The sequence below is a fragment of the Chiloscyllium plagiosum genome, chromosome 22 (assembly GCF_004010195.1).
Source record: "Chiloscyllium plagiosum isolate BGI_BamShark_2017 chromosome 22, ASM401019v2, whole genome shotgun sequence".
NCBI classification, from domain to species: Eukaryota; Metazoa; Chordata; class Chondrichthyes; order Orectolobiformes; family Hemiscylliidae; genus Chiloscyllium; species Chiloscyllium plagiosum.
In genome coordinates this window covers 16,022,019-16,043,106 of record NC_057731.1, presented here as the reverse complement: position 1 = coordinate 16,043,106, position 21,088 = coordinate 16,022,019, and the positions used below count along the sequence as shown (strand labels likewise).

The 21,088-nt window shown below is 40.2% G+C and overlaps 1 protein-coding gene across 5 annotated transcripts in view; it reads right to left on the bottom strand.

Annotated features, from left to right (window-relative positions):
- Nucleotides 1–21,088, bottom strand: part of myofl (myoferlin like) — a 226,217-nt gene that overhangs the window by 132,078 nt on the left and 73,051 nt on the right. For all 5 annotated transcript variants that reach the window (XM_043712471.1, XM_043712473.1, XM_043712472.1 and 2 more), the window contains 10 exons: nt 16,850–16,974; nt 14,974–15,087; nt 12,250–12,427; nt 10,514–10,638; nt 9,285–9,391; nt 7,711–7,903; nt 6,152–6,307; nt 4,705–4,830; nt 3,756–3,919; nt 930–1,044 (listed from right to left, as the gene is read on the bottom strand). In XM_043712471.1, the coding sequence (XP_043568406.1) occupies nt 930–1,044; nt 3,756–3,919; nt 4,705–4,830; nt 6,152–6,307; nt 7,711–7,903; nt 9,285–9,391; nt 10,514–10,638; nt 12,250–12,427; nt 14,974–15,087; nt 16,850–16,974 (1,403 nt within the window). The remainder of the gene's footprint in view (nt 1–929; nt 1,045–3,755; nt 3,920–4,704; nt 4,831–6,151; nt 6,308–7,710; nt 7,904–9,284; nt 9,392–10,513; nt 10,639–12,249; nt 12,428–14,973; nt 15,088–16,849; nt 16,975–21,088) is intronic.

Below are 21,088 nucleotides of genomic sequence, written 5' to 3'. Positions count from 1 at the left end.
CTTAGTTAAAAAATTGTCAACTTGGGAATTTAATATTTCAGTTTGCAATTGACCAAATGGCACTCAGAAACAGAGTGGGCCAGGAGCCTCCACATCTGTCATTAATATTGTGACAATATTATTTCAATGCAAGTATTCTAGTACAGCCATAACATTGACTGCATTGCTGGGACACAAAGGGTGGGGCAATACCTGCAACTTGGAAATCTGGAATATGTAGGTTTTGCTGAAAACAATTCAATTGTTATGTTGTTAAACAACCAGAAAAGGTGTCTAAAAAAAGGTCTCAGAATCATGTCTAAAAAACCATTAGTGCTATACCAGAGCCATTAAGAGTGAGTAATAGGCATGGTTTATGCAATGTGGGAGCTTACACTAACTAGACTGGCAAGATTTCCAACATCACTAAAAAGATTGGATTTTGAATGTTACATTGCAATCAAAATAAATGCATACCTGCTCAGCTCAGAGCACTCATTTTCGTGTCCGACTCCATGACACGAGTATAAAACTCAAGGCTGACATCTGGGCAATACTGATGGAGTACTGCACTGTCAAAGGTGCAATCTTTCAGACAAAATATAAATCTACATCCCATCTGCTTATTCTGATATACAAGGGGATTTTTCCATACAATGTAGGTGAAAAACAGGAGTGTTCTCTCACGCCAATATTGATTTAACAATCAAAATGACAGGAAGAGATCATCTGGACATGATCCCACTGCTGTTGCAGTTTGCAAACTGGCTTTTGTGTTTCCTAAGCTGCTACAGTGAGTCACTTCAAAAAGTACTTTGCAGCCAATATGTAGTTTAAGATAAAGAAATTCAATAACACCTCTAGCTTTCCGCTTTCTCTCAATTACATGATCTATTCCACATAGAAGTGAAGAGTAACAAATGAGAATATTTTGAAACTGTAATACACACCACATCAGTGTAAGGTTCCTCTGCAACTTTCCACTCAGCTCCAGGATAGCGAGTGTTATTCTCATAAACTTCATCAATAAACTCCGTGTGGCCAGCATCAGCTTCTGTTAGCAAACTATTAACATAAATAGAAATGAACCAAGTTACGATGATATATGGCACGTTCTATGTTGTTTGCCAAATGCAAGCCTTCTGCATAATCTTCTCATCCCAGAGGCAGTGGGCTTGGAAACAGGAAACAAACTGAAAGGAAGAGGGATGGTGACCAGGGGAACACCAGACACTGGCTGCCTCCCTGTCTCTGCCTTAAGCAACCTCTGGGCAGAAAGGCCCAAGCTTTGACCATCTTTGCTCCCAATTCATGACCAGATAAAGGCATCATCTGGTTCGAGTCACAGTTAGAGTAGCTCCAGGCATAACAGGGAAGAGTCAGCCTCGCTGACTGGTTAGCCAGTTTGGGCAGTAAGTTCCAAGTGGGCTGGGTAGGTGTGGGTGTCAGATGGTGTATTTGAGCTGTGACTTGTGCACACAAAAACTCAAAAAGGGAGCTGAATCTCGGCAGGGGATAGCTGCTGAGACCCAACCCCCTAAATCTCCAATTTCCAACCCCGCATGCCTCCCCAAATAACTGGTCTTTCCTGTCAGCAATCCTACATCCCTTCGGCCTGACAAGGTCCACATCGACCCTCCGAAGAGTATCCCACCCAGACCCCATTCCCCATTCCTCAACACTTACCCCCTGACTAATGCACCTAAGCTACACATCCCTGAATACTATGGGCAATTTAGCATGACCAATTCACCTAATCCGCACATTTTTGGATTGTGGGAGGAAACCAGAGCACCCAGGGAGAACATGCAAACTCCACACAGACAGTTACCCGAGGCTGGAATCAAATCAGGTCCCTGGAGCTGTGAGGCAGCATTACTAACCACTGAGCCACCAGAGTCCAAATCAAATGAGTGACTGTCGTGCCCAGCCAGTGGCAATGGCAGCTAAAAAAGGACATCATTCCTGTTCAAGGAGTACATTCACTCAGGTCGAGGGAATAGGAAAATGGTTTGTAAAGTCTATTACGAGCAAATGCTATATCAAGGCAAAGGCATAGTGTTGAAAGATTTCCAAAGGATTGAACCTTGCTGGAATTGTTTCAAATTTTAATCAAAATTAATGCTGATTAAATAAGGAGTCAACTAGATTTGAAGAGGCGCGTGGGGAAGATACTGGAGGAGACAGCAGAAACTGGACTAAGAGGCCTGAATTTTCCACTCAACAGTGAGTACATCAGCCTGAGGGCAGATCAGAGTGGAATTTTCCACAATTCTATACAGCTATGGAAGGGAGTCAAACAATAACTAAAGAAAAACTTGGCCAGACCATCCAAAACAGTGAGCTAGATCAGTTATTTTGTTCTGATTTCTTTTGGAATTGAAACTTTCCATTTTTATTCTATGGAAGAATATATTTATCTCAGTTTTAACTATGGAAAAAAATAATAGGATGGGGCAGGGAGGTCGGGTGATGGTAGTTGGTGGAGGTGAGTCACTGCACTTCGAGCAGAGGCCTAACATATCATAATTCATTTCAAAATGAGCGAAAGACTAAAAAATATAATGTTTCTTCCAAACTGACAGGGTAAAATGTTCATTAAATAAGATACAGATTCTAACATTCCTGCTCCACAGACGCTCAGTGGTTAGCGCTACTGCCTCAGTGTCAGGGACCTAGATTCAATTCCAGTCTCAAACGACTGTCTGTATGGTGGTTGCCTATTCTCCCAGTGTCTGCATGGGTTTCCTCCAGGTGCTCCAGTCTCCCCTCTCAGTCCAAAGATGTCTAGGTTAGGTGGATTAGCCACTGGAAATACAGGGATTTGGGGTGTGGGGAGTCTGGGTGGGACACTATGGAAAATTGGTGTGGACATATTGGGCTGAATGGCCTGTTTCCACATCGTAGGAATTCTATCACCCTGCCCTAAACTAACTCAGAATTGCCAGTCACCCTATTCCTCATCCACCTCCACTGGTTCTGACTTCTTATTGCCATTCATTCTCATTGAAAATCAATCATTCTCCAATCTTTCCACGATCTCACTTCACTAATCACTTTCGGAACATCCACTTTTTTTTAAGCTGTTGAAAAATTACAGAGGAGTGAGGGAGTTCCAAACTCACTTTGAAAGGTTCTTCAGAATCTTCCATTCTGTGCTCAGTCACCTCACCCATATCAGGTCTATTTCCCAGACACTACTTCAGCTTGGCCTGTGCTAAACATACTGAGCAAGTCTTGAGATATCACTACCTTTCATTGCACTGCATTTTGTGGAGTTTGCTGCCACCACCTGGCAGAAATCTGGCATAAGCAAAGTCTTGTATTGTTCTCGTCACTGTTCTAAAAGTTCACTATTAAAGTAAGGTGTTAAAATGAACGCCTTCTACTGGACTAAAACGTTAGTGCAAACTCAAAGACTATTTCCCAACAACTGGGAGAAGTAATATGGGGGAGAAATATAACAAACATTTGGTTTAAAAGTTTGGTGGGGGAGGGGAGCAAGTTCAGGGTTTGCAGCTGAACTTTTTTTGCTGGGAGGAGCAGGTGGGATGCAACTGAAAGAAAAGTGGAAAAGGAATTTGCAGTGCAAGGTTAGGCACAATTAAACATGAGAATTCCCAGCTCTTATACACTGCCCAGAATGACCAATGACACAGGTGCACAGAAGAATAAAACTAACTGCTTTTCTTCAGTAAGTTGTTTTTCTAGATTAGGTCACATGAATGAAGCACTAAGTGGTACTGAAACTGATAAAATATTAAAATATTTCTGACCTTTTTTCAGGATCAACAAACCAGTTGTCTTCCCATTCCCAACCTCTTGGGGGCATGAAGCTTTCTTTCTTCAGCTTTATTTTCCCTGTTACATCTGAAAACTTGTGGCGACCGACAAGCCCACTGGTACCCCATTTGCCCAGCAGTTGTGCCTGGTTTTCATACTATGTGCAAAGAGAGATTAACAAGCATAAAACGTTAGAGGATTAAACATCTACTCCTTATGAGAGATAATGGTCAAAGTGTTAAAAGTAGAGTGGACATTAAGTAGTCAGCAATTATTTCTCCATTAAGGGGAAGGTATGAATTAAGTCACTGAGAATAAACTCATTTTTTGAAACAAGGTGCATCTTGCACCACAATTATAGACTCCAATTTGTCTTGTACACTTAAAATGTAACTAGTGGTCAATTTACTTTGGGAAAGCATGCGCTAAAAGGAGATACCTAACTGCTCCAGGACTCAGCCAATGGATTCCCAACTTTAAGCAAGACCACAGCTTTAGCTCAATACATTGGCTGGATTTCTTCCCATTGCTATAAAGGAAATGATACGAGTACTACCAATGACAGAGGGTCAAAAACAGTACTGTGGGCCTGTACATGAGGAACAAACCTGTTGGCACTGACAGCGTATCTGAACACAGCACTTTAGCACAGCCCAGTTAACACTGCTGGATAAACTAACGTATTGCAAGAGTATAGAATCCCATGGATCATCAATGCACAAGTTCTCCTTCACCAGCTCCCCCCACCCCAATGAATCAGCACTTTGCTAATCATGGGAAGGGACTATATTAAAATGGCAGGGATTTTAGATACTCAGCACAGACCAAAGTTCAGGAGTCCTGCCCATTGATAAAAGTCACATGCCACATTTAGGTATTTTTATTCTGCTTCTTTATTAACACCTTTGATGCAAAGATTAAAAATAAACAGCTTTTGCTTACCAATTCAGAAAATACACTGAAAGTTCCTTCAGAAAAACTGTTGAATTTGCTCTCAACAGCAGAGAGGCCAAGCCAAAACCGGACACGTAGCTGAATTGGAATTTTGGTTCTTTTGCCTTCCACATACTAGAGGATCAAAAGGGTTTAGACAATGATTCCATTGAATAGTTTCAGGCACTCAATCAATTTACTATACTGTGACCTTGAAAGTCTAAGATATCATTTCAATTTTCAAACTTCCTCTCCACAGCCAAGGCTGCGATCTGCACAAGTGAGGTTTGCTCTTCCCTTTCAGCCTGGAAAGTGATGGACTACTGTTACTGTCAAAATTTTCATCTTAAAATAGGAACCAGCATTTGAGAAAAGGTGAGGAGAGATAGTTAAGTAAAAAGGAACAGAATTTGGTCAGTTTTTTCTACTAACATGATTTTTGCTGGACAAAGTGAGTGAGTATTTGGCAAAGACAGGATTGACTGGTTGGTGATATCTCCCACAATCAAATAACCTACAGATCTTCCTTAATTAATAAGCAGGCACTTGGTTCAGAAGCTGTCTGACACGTGGGATAGGCTTTAATATACATTATATTCAGGAAGACAAAAAAAAGTATGTGGAACTGGGCCTAGGATATATAAAAAAAACATTCACATCTGCAATTTCCATCAAGTGCTCCCAAATTTCTAACTTCAGAAAGAGACTGGTGGAATCACTGGAGGAAAAAAAAGGGTAGACGACTGAAGTAAACGCATGGTTAACAATGATCAGAACCAGGGATCACTTCAGAAGTTTCAATTCTTTACTTTCAGGAGACAAATTAAAAAGGAGAATATTGAGGGATCTTTGCAAATACTATACTGCAATCTTAACAATGCTGTGGCTTTAGGGCGAGTACTATATGACATAGTACCACAATGGAACAGATGCCAAATCAATAATTGTGTCTTTATCAACTGCAAGCGAAACAAGTATGCAACATAACACAAAAGACCAATCATTGAAATTTATCTGGAATATACTTTTGAAGTCAAATTGACAGTGTCAGACAACTGCAGAGGAGAAGTTTAAAGATTTGTACAAAATGGTACAACAGCATGCAGAAGAACAGCCAAGGAGGTAGAAAGTAAAACAGCTTCTCATGCAGCAACAGAATACAAAGTCAGGGAAGTTGTTATGTGCCTATGACCTAAATATGGATTATATTTAAAGGGCAAATCTCAGGAACACATACCATTACATGGAGTTCATTTCTATTCTGAAGGATGGACACTGGACTCTAAACATCAATTCCGCTTTCTTCCCATACATACTTCCATGCCCACTGAACTTCAACTGTTTCTACTTGACATTCTGAAAAACTTGGTTTTTCAAAGCAAAAATAATTTGTGCATTCTATAATACTATGAAGGAAAGAGCTCTCATTAAATGAAAAGTGCCAAACTAACTCTACCTTCAAGAATATGGTTCGTGTTTTTCCACAGTATTCACCACAGGCTTCTTCACTAGTGGTTGAGTAAAGCACTTCATGAGCTGGGATTCTTGCATATGCAACTCGTTTCTCGTCACAGATCATCCAAACGATCACATCTGGCATGCTATTCTGTGGCTGATAGGACAAACCAAAAAAAAAAGAGATGGACCGTTTAAACAGGTTTAGATTAAATGGACCACACAAAAATGTTCATCTGGCAAATTCCGGCTTCCCATTGTTGGTTAGTAGGTGAATATACTTCACAGGCCCTGATACAGTAATAAACTAAGTTCAAATCATGGCCAAGTAAGCAGTCAGCCAAGAAAATGATCAGAGGTTCCACAATTGATCTGAGTTATTTACGTTATCAAAGTATGTCCATGTCAAAACTTAAGGGAATACAACATAGCTGTGAAACATTGAGAAATCACACTCAACTCACATGAAGGAGTAGCTATTTGTGAAGATGGTAGGGAATTAAATGGAAAATAAATGAAAATGATATTGTATGTATAATTATTTATTTTCTTTTTGGCTTCAATCTTGTACATAAGTTTTATTTTGCAAACAGCACTTTATCTAGTCACTGTTTCTAATTTCCTTCAGATGTACCTCTCCAGCATCTGGAGAATAATTACACCACAAGAACAGTGAAGGAGCTTCAACCCAGAGGCAGGATTGACCTTTGGGGTAAAACAGAAGATGACAACTTAAAAATTAATTCTTTTATGTGTTGCTCCATTTCTTCATGGCAAATTACCATTATATTCTAAGTGCATTCGATAATAATCAAAGCACAAAAACAGCATAAAAACGACTGAAATGTGTAGAACAGTTAGTTCACGAAGGGGCCAAAATCTATGTTAATCAACATTCTATTACAAGAGTCATAAACCTAAAGATGATGGGTTTTGAATCTCCTGCATCATCGAGGTACTTTTTCTGGTGACTCAAGTATACTGGAGCTTTATTTTAGTCTTTTTTCAAGCACTGATTCATCATGCTGCTCATTCCAGCAACCAGAACCAAATATACAGCATTTTCTCCAGCTACAGATTATAAAACTCCAACTTTAATTGCTTGACCATTGGTTGCTTAGCCACAATTTTCCTCTTGAATTTGCCTCCTCCCATGCAGGCTCTAATTCTGATCTTACTGAATCAGCTGTCCTAACATCGCTGTACGCAGCTCAGTATCAGATTTTGTTTGATGCCTATAAAGCAAGTTAGAATGTCTAACTAAGTTCAAAAGATGATATGTAAATAAGTTTAGTAAAATACTGTCAGACTACTCGTGGCATAGTGGTAATGTTCCTACCGCAGGACTACAAGACCCAAGATTAAGTCCCACCTTGTCCTGAGCTGAGTACTGACTCTCTGAACAGGTTGATAAGAAAATATCTAAAATACAACTTTTTAGTTTTCAACAAGTACAAATATTGTCCAAAGCATCCAAGGTTTCGGCCAAAGTGACCGGACTACAAGGATTATACTCGCATCAATATAAAAGATGAATGAAAACACAGTCTGACCACTTACCTCTTCAGCCAATGATTTCAGTCTCTCTAGCCAGACTTCAATATCATCGATTGATTCCTTTGGATCCTCTGCTTCCATTCGCATATGTTTGGCTGAGTCAAGTATAAATTCCAAAGTGCTTTGACGGAGGTTTAGGATTTTTAGATCAAGCTGAGTTACATTGTGTTTGCCTTCTAACTTGGGTAGACGTTGGCTGAAACCAGAAGACAGATGCAAATAGAGAACATACAACAGAAGCAGCATTAACCTTAAGGGAAGATGGGGTCAATCAGCAAGCCTGCGAGACAGGATAATGATTTCGGGATTAGAGTTCTAATTCTGGTGAAATTTGAATTCAGTTAATAAAAGAAAAAATATTTGATATTGAAAGTCAGTTTCAAGCACTACTCAGCGTGCAACTATTGCAGTCAGTGTGAAAATCCAAGTGTTCACTAACATCTGCCACCCTTAGCCAGTCTGGCCCACATTACTCCATTCCCACATTAATGTGGGCAATTCCCAACTGCCCTCTGAAATGGTTAGCAAGTGACTCAGTTCAAAGGCAGTTAATGATGGGCAACAAATACAGGCCTTGCCAGCGATGCCAACATGCCAAAAGAATCAAAAACAGGGTTGCGAAAAAGCAACTGCAGTTGAAAAGCAATTAAATTGCTATCAATCTTACTTCTTGCATTTCACTTCTCACTAGCTACAAAATGCAAAAATTGTGTTTTCGTGTTAACTACTTATCCCTCCAATGAACAATTTGACCAATAAGTTTGAAACAAGACACTGCATTGTAGAAAAATTGTGTTATTTAGTGCAGGATTGAATTTGTCCAATTTTTAGAAAATTCTCCACGAGTAGAAGGGTCAAATTCAGAAGATGTCCAAGCTGATCAGATATTTTCAAAGACATTGTCCAAAGCTGAAAGTAATCCAATTGTTAAGACCATTGTCTGGACTGTAATCATTACAACATTTGGGTGTTACATGTTAAAGTGGCATAGATTGGGCAAATGTCAATTTTTACCCAAAGGTTTCCCTGTTGTGCAACCAGTCACAAAGATGGAATCTCATCCAAATACTTCAGGGTTTCCTTTCAAAATATAATACACTAAAGATAAACCAAATGTGTACCAGCTATTATTTTTCTTAATTCTTGGGTAGTGGATAACACTAGCAATTTACACTGATTGCATTGTTACCCTCCCTTGTCATATTTCAGAACAACACATTCACAAATGGGTTTCATTAAGAAATAACTGCTTGAAGTAGACCAAAAGTAGCTGAAGTGTTAATGTTTTATTTCACATCAAGAATCCAGCAACTTTAAAAACGGGATTGTTTTCTGCAGGCAGTTTCATGATGTGCTCGAGATGTCTGAACCCAAACCATGGGGTTGAGTGTCCAGGAACATAGCAACAGCATCACATCCAATTGTAATGTCAGCAAAGCAATGATGGCATAGCCACCTGACACATGCAGGATGCCTAAAAAGGTTCATGTCATCAAATGACACTAACTTTCAATTGGGAGGCTGCAATGAGAAATACCAAGTACAGGAGGAGAGATTTTGGGCAAGATTCTTTTTACCTGCAGTCCTCAATGATTTGTTCAATAACTTTCAGCCACAGCTCAGCCAAGCGTTCTTCATCAACTTTAGCTTGAACAGCAGTCTTCAGTACTGTTAAGTTCTTTTCCTAAAAAAAAATTTTAAAATCGAATTTATAAATCTCCAATAAAATATCAGCTTTAAACATTTTATGTTGGTCAACTGTCTCCTTAAAAAAATAATTTTTCTTTAGTATTAGTCCTCTTATTTCTATGGCCACAATAACTAGTCTCTTTAAATTACAGGCAGCTCCACATTGGATTATTTTTCAAACTGTATGTAAAATTTCCACGTGAGGTTACTTTAAATGTAAGTGAGGCTTCATGCTTCATTGCAATATGCGCCGTGCTGTCACCACAGAAGTCAGGGACTACGGTTCTCCTACACTGCCCTATGCAGAGCTAAGGCCAACATGAATTATTTAATCAATTTATTCCAAACATCGTTTAAAGAAAAAACCCTGCTTTCCTTGAAGAGGCAGCCTAGCTGCTGACACACTTGATTTGCAGCAGTAAGGGAACAGCTGTGTTTACATTTGTAGTAGGTTGACTTTGTGGGTATAGTCAGTGACAAATTAGCTATGAATGGAATTTTTACATATGGTAATCTGCACACTTAAGTCCTGCCCTTTATTCAATGAAAATAGTTAACAGTCAACTGAGGTGTTGCTGGAATAGATGGCTTGCTCAGGCAAAGTGACTTGAAAGTGATTTTGATGGATGGTGCATCCAGTCAAAAAAAAAATTGACAGGATTAGTCCAGAGCTGGCACACAACTGGTGGACAGCAGTGTCAAGTTTACATATAGAACAAAAACAAAGTGAAAATGAAGATCACAATCACTGTCAGTGGTTGGAAACGTCATTGAAATCACAAGGATGCAGCACGGATCTTCAATCAGTGAGGGAATCAAGGGTCATGGGGGAGACAAGGCAGGAAAGTCAATTTGAGAATTCAGATCTGCTGTGATCTTATCAAATACTGGAGCACACTTGAGGGGCTGAATGGCCTACTGCTGTTCCTGTCTGTTGCTATTTTGAGTGCGCAACTTTTCGTAAAAAATAAATAGCAAAGCCACTTATGTGCGCGAGGAGACAACGTTAGCCAGTAGAGAAACTCACCAGGAACGTCTTGCAATTTATTTCACACAAATCTAAGTGCAGCTTCAAAATGCACAGGGAGAAACTTAACTGAAAGTAAGAAATGTTTACCATTCTGCTGACAATTTTTATGATGATGTTCACGGCATCCAACCGGTGACTAATATCTTCCCAATAGGAGGTCAGTGTCACCACAGGCTTTGTGTTGGCCCAAGGTAGAAAATAATAATAGTTACCTGATAGAAATAAAAATCACAATTTAGATTGAATGAAAGTCTCGAACGACAGCCCATCAACATTTGATCTATTTATTTTCTAAACTGTTTTTTTTTTACATTTTCAAAATAGAATTCGAAAAAACAGCAAGTTCAGTTTGTGCTGCCACGAGTTCTTGGCTGTAATTCCATTCACTGGCTTAGATTTTCATATCCTCACTTAAATTGTGTGCTACTATATCTAAATATAATTTAGACATAAAATTATCTAAGCATGTAAAAGAATAGCTCAAGTTGGACATTACAGAAAATCCAGTTAAACCACGACTTTTCTCATTGCACCCTCAAGCAGCTCCAAATGCAGAACTGGCATATTTTGGGGTTGGGGTTTCACAAGTTAACAGACTCTTGGGTCTCCCTTCATGGACTAAAAGGCCTTGGTTGGTGACCTCTGCCCATTGTGCCTTGATGGCAGCTACCCCAAGCTTTAGTACATTCCTCAGCCCATAGTACTGGACCTTGGAACGAACCAGTCTGCAACACGAGGCCAAGGCAAAGCCTTTACACTGGAAAGCCAAAGGTTCGGACAGACCATACCTCATCCACAGAGGTGATGACCCTTCAGGCTCAGTTGATGTTGGTCTCTATAACCATCCCAGAACAGAGATTGTACCATGAAGCTGTTAGTCAATGAAACTTGACAAAACCATTGCAGCTCCTCCAGACCTCCTTAATAAAAGCACATTGCTGATGGAGATAAGTGTCTTCAACACTACAGTCATCAAGGGCAGCATCTGGTGGTACAGCAGGTCTGGGCACACAACTGATCCCCATTGGATCGTTCACTTACCACCACCAGCCATGTCTGTGTTTGTTGAAAAGTCCGACAATGACGCATTTCATCCAACGTCGACAGCCTGCTCAGGGAACAATCCAATGAGACTGACCTTCTCCTTTGCTCACAGGGCCTCCAGGATATCAAGTGCTGACCACTGTCTAGAGGACTTGCGGTCCAAGGGGCTTTCCTCAGCTTTTCCATTCGGGACAGGAACGGTACACTCCTACTTGATATTCTCTAGTGATATGAGCCAACCCATTCTTTGCAATACCAGGGATATGCAACATGTAGTGACACTTGGTGTTTGCAAACCAAGCTTCTGTACACAGACTGATGCAACCACACACAGCCATTCGGAAGAGAGTGATAGTAGGTACATTTTGCCCCCTCTTTATTCAGAGATTTATAGATAGTGTGCTAGCTATTAAGATCATCTTGGAGCTCCAGACAAAACAGATGATGTTCGGGTGCCTGCTGTGATGTGGGCTTGAGGAACGTGACAGATCTTTACCACTGGCAGCACCTCACACATGATTAGGTTTAAATCCAGAGGGGGAGTGGGGTCCCCCGCCACGTGCCCAATTTCTGCCTAAGCTTGGCGATATGCTCCTCTCAAGTGCATGCCCCAGCCCTTTCAAATCACATGCCCAGCAGTTTCAGGTAATCTGACCTGCTGACAAAGGGCATAAAAGGTCAGTCAACCCAATTCCCAAAGACTAAACCAAGATACCTCACCACCATCGGAAGCTGTCAGAGTTCACTAGTCTCAACTGGATTACAATAATGACACTCACCATCAAACACTGCACGACTGTACTGAGTAGTCGAAGCTAAAGGCCTACACGTTTTGTCAAATTTGTTGCCATAATTTCCAATGCTAACTTCGAACTGGATGGCATCTCCAACATCTCGAAGCATAGTTCCAGCATAAAAGACAGCAGAAAGACTGTATTTACGGCGGCGTTGGTATTTCTGTAATGTGAATAGGATCATTTACATTTGACTTCACACCAGGTCAAGTCAAAGACTACCAAGTCCCACAGATAATGTAAATCTTTTGCAAATTGATTCCAACATAAGAGATGAAACATTTTCAAGTATTATTCAAATGAATTTCTCCAACACTAATGCAGTATCCCTTTCTCAATTTTTCCCCAAAATGCAGTGGGAAAACAATAGTCTGCAAAAGTTTGTATCTGCATCGAGATTTGCACAAAGAATGTGTTAATATAGATGAAATTTTGCAAGGTGGTGTTATGTTACCAAATACCATTGCATGTGAACCTGCATATGCAATCTAAAACAATGGAACAAAGTTAAAAATCACAACACCAGGTTATAGTCCAACAGGGTTATTTGGAGACATTAGCTTTCGAAGCACTGTTCCTTCACCAGGTGGTTGTGAAGCAGGGCCATAAGACCATTTATAGCAAAAGATTAGTGTCATGTGGCTGAAATGATAAACCTAGATTCAGTCTTTCATCTATTAGAAAGAGAGTTTGCTCATTTTAGTTCTTTAATATGTAAATCCCAGAACTACTTTGAAATCACACTCTCAAGGTAGCTTCAGGTTTCCTAACCAAAGGTGCCATCTCAGCTTAGATAATGCACTAAAGGTATGAGGTTAAAGTCTGTCTCTGTCCCAATCTTGAGTCAGACTGGGTCTATTTCTATAGTGAAATTTATAGAATATAGATTGACTATAGGTTATACCTTTTTTGAGCAAAACAGAACATATCTGCAAATATAATTCTGCAGATACAACTTTACCCATAAACGCAAGTGTGCACATGCACACACGTGTGCATGTAAGCTTGATAAGTTACCTGTGAGAGCGTGATGGGAAAGCTTGAGTGCGCGTGCGTGCATGGGTGGGTTGTTTGCGTGTGTGTATATGAGGGAGAGCTTGTGTATGATAGAGGGTCTGCATGAGTGTGGGACTAAGTGTGTATGCATGCATGTGAGGGGGGGCAGGGAGTCTCCTGTTGTGTGACATGAGCCCAAGGTCCCGGGTGAGGCCATCTCCGTGGGTACCAAACTTTGCTATCAGACTCTGCTTGGCCACTTTGCGTTGTTGCCTGTCCTGAAGACCACCTTGGAGAATGGTCACCCAAAGAGGTACAAGGCCGATTGTCCTGGACCGCAGAAGTGTTCCCTGACTGGGAGGGAACACTCCTGCCTGGTGATTATTACATAGTGTCCATTCATTCACTGGTACAGCGTCTACTTGGTCTAGCCAATGTACCATGCCTGAGAGCATCCTCGCCTGCAGCCTATGAGATAGGCAACATTGGCAGTCACACAGGTACCTGTCCGCAGCAAACTGCCCAGCCTTCAGGACAACATTGACCATAACACCATACAACCCTGTCACAGCAACCACTGCAAGACTTGTCAGTGTCAACATGGATACCACCATTACATGAGGGGACACCACCCACCAGGTATGCAACAGGTACTCGTGTGACTCTACAACATTATCGCTCATATGCTGCAGGCAAGGATGCCCTGAGGCATGGTACTTTGGAGAGACCGAGCAGACGCTAAGACAATAGATGAATGGACACCGCACAACAATCAGACAAGTGTTCCCTCCCAGTCAGAGAACACTTCAGCAGTCTGGGACATTCAGCCTCGGATCTTTAGGTGACCATTCAAGGCAGACAACAATGCAAAGTGGCCAAGCAGAGGCTGATAGCCAAGTTTAGTACCCATGAGCATGGCATCATCCAGGATCCTAGATTCATGTCACACTACAGGTGACACCACTGCACGATACCTTTACACACACACAAAGGTTTACGGGGTTAATTTGTATCTACAGAATTATATTTGCAAATATGTTGTATTTTGCTCAAAAATAGATAACCTACAGTCAATCTGTGTAATATTCTATAAATCCCACTGCAGAAATAGAACCAGTCTGACTCAAGATTGGGCTGGGACAGACTTTAACCCCTCACCTTTCGTGCATTGTCTGAGCTAAGATGGCACCTTTTGTTAGAAAACCCGAAGTTACCTTGAGAATGCGATTTCAAAGTAGTTCTGGGATTTACATATTAAAAGAACCAAAACAAGCAAACTCTTTCTAAAAGATGAAAGACTGAATCTAGGTTTATCATTTCAGCTGCATGACACTAATATTTTGCTATAAATTCTGTGTCTTGATTCTGCTCTACAACCATCCAAAGCAGCAGCAGCACTTCGAAAGCTAGTGCCACCAAACAAACCTGTTGGACTATAACCTGGTGTTGAGATTTTTAACTTTGTCCACCTTCGTCTTGCACCAATAACTCCGCATAAACAAGGTCAGTTGAGGACACAAATTAAAAAGATGCATTTGAGAATATAACTGGTAGAGGAAATTCCAACCATGAGGGGGAGAAAATTAGGTTGGGATTATAATGGGAACAAAACCGTGACACAAATATAGTGCATTTATTACCCAAATGACAACCACCGTAGGTTTATGATTAATTGTCATTAACAGAGGACTTAGAATGTGTTCCACATCTGACCTGAGCCACCAAGACATCATCACTGGGAATCTCCTCCAACTTCTTCTCTGGGTTGCTATCAAGTTTGGTGATTAGTTCAACTAGTATTCTACCACGATATGCAACTCCTTCACCCTAAAAAAACAAAAATAGGATTTTTGTCTAAAAACAACCCTGAAATCTTCAAAGTCTAAGTCATTCAGCTCTACAGAGGATAGTCACTTTCCGAGACATAATGTAGGTGGCGCTTTATAGTGCTGGCAAAGAGTTGAGGTTTTCTTTGGGGGGGTGTGGGGGTGGGGGGTGGCAAACGTACAAATGGTGGAAGTGTACCCAGAAAGTGGTGAAACCATAACTGAATTTGTAGTCTTCAGTCATACAGCCACACTTCTCAAATGGTTCAGCTGACAGTGAACAGACACAGGAAAATTGCTCAATTGCTTTTGCAAAGTCCAGAGGTTCTGTGGCCAACTGCAACAAGTCCTTGGTTGATTCTCCTTCTCTACCACTAATCTAACCAGATCAGCCAATTCAGCCAAGATGAAACACTTGCTGCTCTCTTGACTCAGCCACAAGTTTACTTTCCCAGCTGAGCTAGCAGTGGAGCATTTATTCTGGCATTTCTGATCAGAAACACAAAGCACTTTGTCACTGCCTCATTAGTGTTGGCTAGCAACATTCATGACAGGCGAGAGAACAGGAGATGGGTCTCAGACAGGATGAGCTCAGAACACAAGTTAGAAAAGTGACAGGGTCAGGACTGGTCTATGGAGCAGCAGAGTCGGCTTCAAATTTTTTGCTCAAGTTGTTTAAGATACTTTGCATCTAGGAGTGCAGGGGAGAAGAGCCTAAGATGTTGCAAACTGATCATTTGTTCTCTAGTTTTCCACATAGGGCATAATTTTAATGAGGGCGAGAAAAGGCCTCATTTTGCTCATCACCACCCAGTCCCATTTGGAAATTAGACAAAGCGCTATGGATGTTGGAAGTCAGAAACAAAAACAGAAATTGCTGAAAGTAAATACACTCAGCAGGTCTCCAGTACCTGTGCAGAGAAAGCAGAGTTAACGTTTCGGGTCCAGTAACCCTTCTTCACAACAAACCTCAGTTTTTCAAAAAATGTCTGTTTTTGTTTGGTTTGGTGATTGACAGGTGTATCAGACATCCTTAAGTCTGAATCCTGTAAAAACAGATGGAAACCTTTTCTCTATCAAAGCAAGCTGACAAGGATTGCAGACGGCAAAGATGTTACTGTGGACAAAGGGCGTCAAAAGGGTGACTGAATGGTCAGGCTGATTAATAGCTCTGGTGAACGGAGGCCAGAATCTCTTTTGGATGTGAAGTTATTAACATAAAACAAAAACAGAGCAAATCAGAGTGGGGATAAAACTTTCAGGTATTTTAGAAGAGTTGTATTGAACAACCAGAGAAGTGCCAGTTTCCCATTGTGCGCAACATTGTGGTTGCAACCTGCAGAACCTCCAAGTGAAGGTTACTCTCTTTCAAGAGGGGTACAGCCAGTTTTGTAATGCCGTGATTTATCAGGGATATATGTGGAGTGTGTTGCAGATGTGCATTCAACCTGTTCACCATTCAAAGTTAGAGTCTTTAGAATTACATAGTTGGGTTGGGCCTAGACTACAAATGTCTCTCTGCAAATATCGAGTGAATGCCAGGTGTATCAGTGCAATAACAAAATTAACTAAATGTGCCATCGTTTGCTGCAAAACTATACTTATGGTATTTATTTTCCATTGCATCATTTCAATAAGACTTTCAAGGATGTGCATAAGTTCACGTCACCCAACAATTAAGTCAAACACAATAGCGAGTTCCTTGGTGAAAGGAGTGATGCATTCGCACTTAGTTAATGCAAACCAAATCATATCTAACTGACCTTTCCATAGTTCAAGTTTTCATAAGGATCAACAAAGCCAGTGTATTCTCTGGGACTCCCGTAAAGGTTTACATAACATGGCCCAAAAGCTGGAAGAAATCCTATTTCTTCATCTCCCGTCTCCCCTATCGAAACAGAAATTGATCAGGACACTATACATTGCAGGCACTTTGAAAGCAGTTGTTCTCAACTTTAGTTAGTACGTTAGTTTGTAAGCATGTGTGCAGATGCATAAGACGCACTTGCAATAAAATGAAGTTGGTCAATCTCAAAAGGTTCAAGTTTATCATTTGAAATTCAATAGTATTGATAATGATCTTCTTCAGCAGTAAAGTTTAAGTTCAAGTTCTTTGAGTAATGCTTTCCAGCCAAGAGCAGTTATTTCATTGCATGGCCTACTACTATACATAGAAGCCCCACTCCTTTAGTTTAGCAACAATTAAAGCTAATGCTGGATCGGAGTTGAGTTGGGAGATAAGTATGGAAAAAGGAACATTCAGTTCATTTTAATTAGCACCGGACAGAATAATACTTGCCTGACCCTTGAAATGGTCTATAAATAATTTTGTGGACCAGGCAATAAGCCATTTATATTTTCTGCTCACTTAGAATCTCTACAGTGTGGAAACAGGCCCTTCAGCCCAACCAGTCGACACCAACCCTCCGAAGAGTAACCCACCCAGACCCATTCCCCTACCCTATTGTCCTATACTTACCCCTGACTAACGCACCTATCCTTCACATCGCTGAACACCCAAGCTAAATTCACCTAACCTGCACATCTTTGGATTGTGGGAGAAAACCCACACAAACACTGGAAGAGGATGTGCAAACTCCACACAGTCACCAGAGTTTGGAATCGAACCAGGTGCCTGGTGCTGTGAGGCAGCAGTGCTGACCACAGTAACCGTGCCACCCCACTATTGCAACTTCTACAAATAAATCTTGCATATTAACTATATCTATTTGGGATGAGCTGCTCATCAATACTACAGCTTTAAGAGGAGTACTTTGCCCTTTTCTTTACCAGGAGAAAAGTTGAGAAAGAGGCGCAGAGCAGTCAGCTCAAAGTTGATGAAATAAACAACTTGAGGGGCTTTAGGGTTTTTCTTTTCAAAAAAGAAATTGGGACAACAGATAGCAGCCTGAATGGGTGGGGTCAAGCTCCCACAGAACCACAATTTTTAGTTTTATCTTTCTGCATTAGTGGGGTCTTAAACTGGATGTAGAAGCTGTTATTCCTCTGTTACAAATAAAAGCTGGGTTCGCTTCCTGCTCCTGGAATTGCTTGTGACAATTTTACTGAATTTGCCTTTGCCAAAATGTGTTTATGGGATGTTACTATATTGGAACAGTTAATTAGTAGTTTATAATTTAAGTATTTTGATAGCCAATTCTTTATTTGTTGCTTACTTTTACAATACAGCTAAAATACAAAATGTGTTATGCTTAAAGTTTGACCAATTGAATTGTATCTGGAATGCAGCACCTTACACTTACCTTTTAAAAAAAAGGAAAAAAGTCTAGGCTATATTTTTAATATACATTGAGGGTGTTTCATCTGGTCCATAACAAGTTCCCATCACAGCACTGGATGAGGTGGTATTTCTGTCTCCCCACCCAATCTCAGCAAATGGGAAGAGAGAAAAGTAAAGGCAGAGACTGGAGATTGATCCAAAGTCACTTTTCCTTCATGATTCAAGTTCTACCATAACTGGAAATGCATAGTCACCTCCCTATCTTGTTGGAAAAATCAAATGTTCACCTCTTCCCCTTCAACAGATGATGTGTAATGCTGAAACCCCAGGGGCAAAGAAATCTGAAGCAAAACATTAAATCAACGAAATTACAAAACAAAAAGTGCCGCATTGGAATGATCTAACCAGAAACCAAGATACCCCTTTTTATTATAAACCAGGTTTAACAGAAAGCATGTAGCCATACAGAACTTGATAAACCAATAGACTTGTACTGCTACCACAGAACTATAAAACTAAAATTTTGCAGATGCTGGAAATCCAAAATAACACTGCAAGTCAGCCAGCATCTGCAGAGAGAAACAGAAGTTAATGTTTCAGAAGGTTCACTCATCCTGAAACTTCAACTCACGGTCTTTCACCAGAGACACTGCCTGACCTGCTGTGTATTTTCAGCACACTGTTTAAGGAAAATACAAGACAGATTCAAGGGATAGACACAATTTTGCTTAAATACCTTCAATTAAATTTGGATTTTCAAACTTTATGAGCAAACATGCTGATGTTGTGGCTGCAAAAGCTAGTACATGTTGCATTTCAGAGTAACAGGAAAGATCAAGGGAGAATGAAATTACATCCATCCTTAAGAATACTAAAGCACTGATTGGCCATTCATCAGGTACCATCTTGAAAGGATAGTTCTAGTAGAAACTCAAGCAGCAAATCATCCTGGATCTGCTAACAGTGATAAAACTGAGAAAAGGAGAGAGAGCAAGAATAAGTGGCTAAACAGATGAGATGATGAAGAAAGATATTTAAAGACAGGAGCCTGTGAAACAGATAACAGCAGAGCAAAACATTATGACTCAGCACCCAAGTTTTCATGTTCAACATTATTCTTTAAAACTAAATGAAGCAATCATTTAATAATTACTTTTTGGTATTCAAGTGAACCCTAACGGTCAAGAACTATTCTCAGCAAGAGCAATAATAGATTGGGCAAACATAAAAAACAGGAAAATTTAATTTGGAGATGGACAAATGCACCTAATTACACATTAGAGATTATCACATTTAATTTCTTTTCCTATGAGCATGCACAACTTATAGATAAAGATGTTGTTCCAGTTCTCTTCAAGTGCCAAACCACTGGGTGGCATAGTTGTCATTGGTGTAAACTGACAGTCAACGTTGCTTCAAAACAAAGCATCACTCTAACAAAGGTGCATTAGGGAAGAGTTGAAGTTACTGAATAGTTTCACATCCAACTGCAATGTATAGTCTACTATTTGGCTGGCCCTTCTTTGCCATATTATCAAAAGTTGACAGTGCTGGCTTATTGTTGGAATTGGCAGATGGTTTCACAGCCCATTGCTCTTCCTGCTAGTGAATGCTCCCTATTTCTGTTTAGGCAACAGGCTCCTGAGCAAGTTACAGTGCAAATTCTAATTAAGTCACTCAATTCAAATCACCAAGGTTTTTGTTCATGCACTAACTCCCAGTTGGTGAGTTATTTTGACCCACTAAAGTCAAAATTAAACAGCCCAGAGGAGGATATATTGAAAAGTAAGCAGGGTGAAACATAGTAAGAAAATGACATTCTACCCCTAGGTCTAGGAAACAACTTTGCTTGAATTAACGAATTCTTTGAACCTACATTAAACAAGCGATCGAGTAGTAAGCAGCAATTGTGTCTCATCTTGATCAGTCATATATATATATACACACATTCTATAGTCATGATTTAAAGAATTTCTGTGGAACATCAAGGACATCAAAGCAAAAAGCTGATCAAATGCGCAAAATGCTTGTAAGCAATTAATCTAACATTCAGCAAAAGCAAGTAGGTTCAGTGTGCATTTTAGTGGCAGGATGGGATTCCACGATTCACTTCAATAAGGGATAGCAGAACAAATTTTGGGAACATATGAAGTACGACAGAAATTAATTGTTAAAAATTGCCAAAGAATAGCAAATTAAGGAAGATAGAGATTTGAAAATTCTGCCAGATAATTGGGAATACATTATTTATGCACTAAAGTTACAATGATGGACACTAATTGGCCAATGAACAAATATACCTTGCTGGAAAGAAAATTACATTTGTTTTGGTGGCAAAAAGAAGCCATCTTGCGTATTGCATCTGCAGTTTCTTGCCTTTCCATCACCATCCATAACCTGGCACATCGCTTCAATTTTGGTAAACATCTAATGTCCTCTTGAATGCCTCCACTACACTGCCAGGCAGGGCAATACAGACCTAAACTACTCTGTATGCAAATCAATAAATGTGTGGCTTCATGTTTGATCCATTTATTGAAAAAAAGGATAATATTGCAAGAGTACACAGAGTACACAAGTATTGCCACAACTTTATAAAGCCTCAGCGAGACTATCCTGGAGCATTACAGATACAAACGAGTAAGACCATGAGCACATCGACTAACATTAGTCTATGCAGATAGGGATCACAAGTACCTTCAACATTGTTGGATTTAGAACAGAAATGAAAACTTAAATTAGGGCAAGTGTTGCCCAGTAA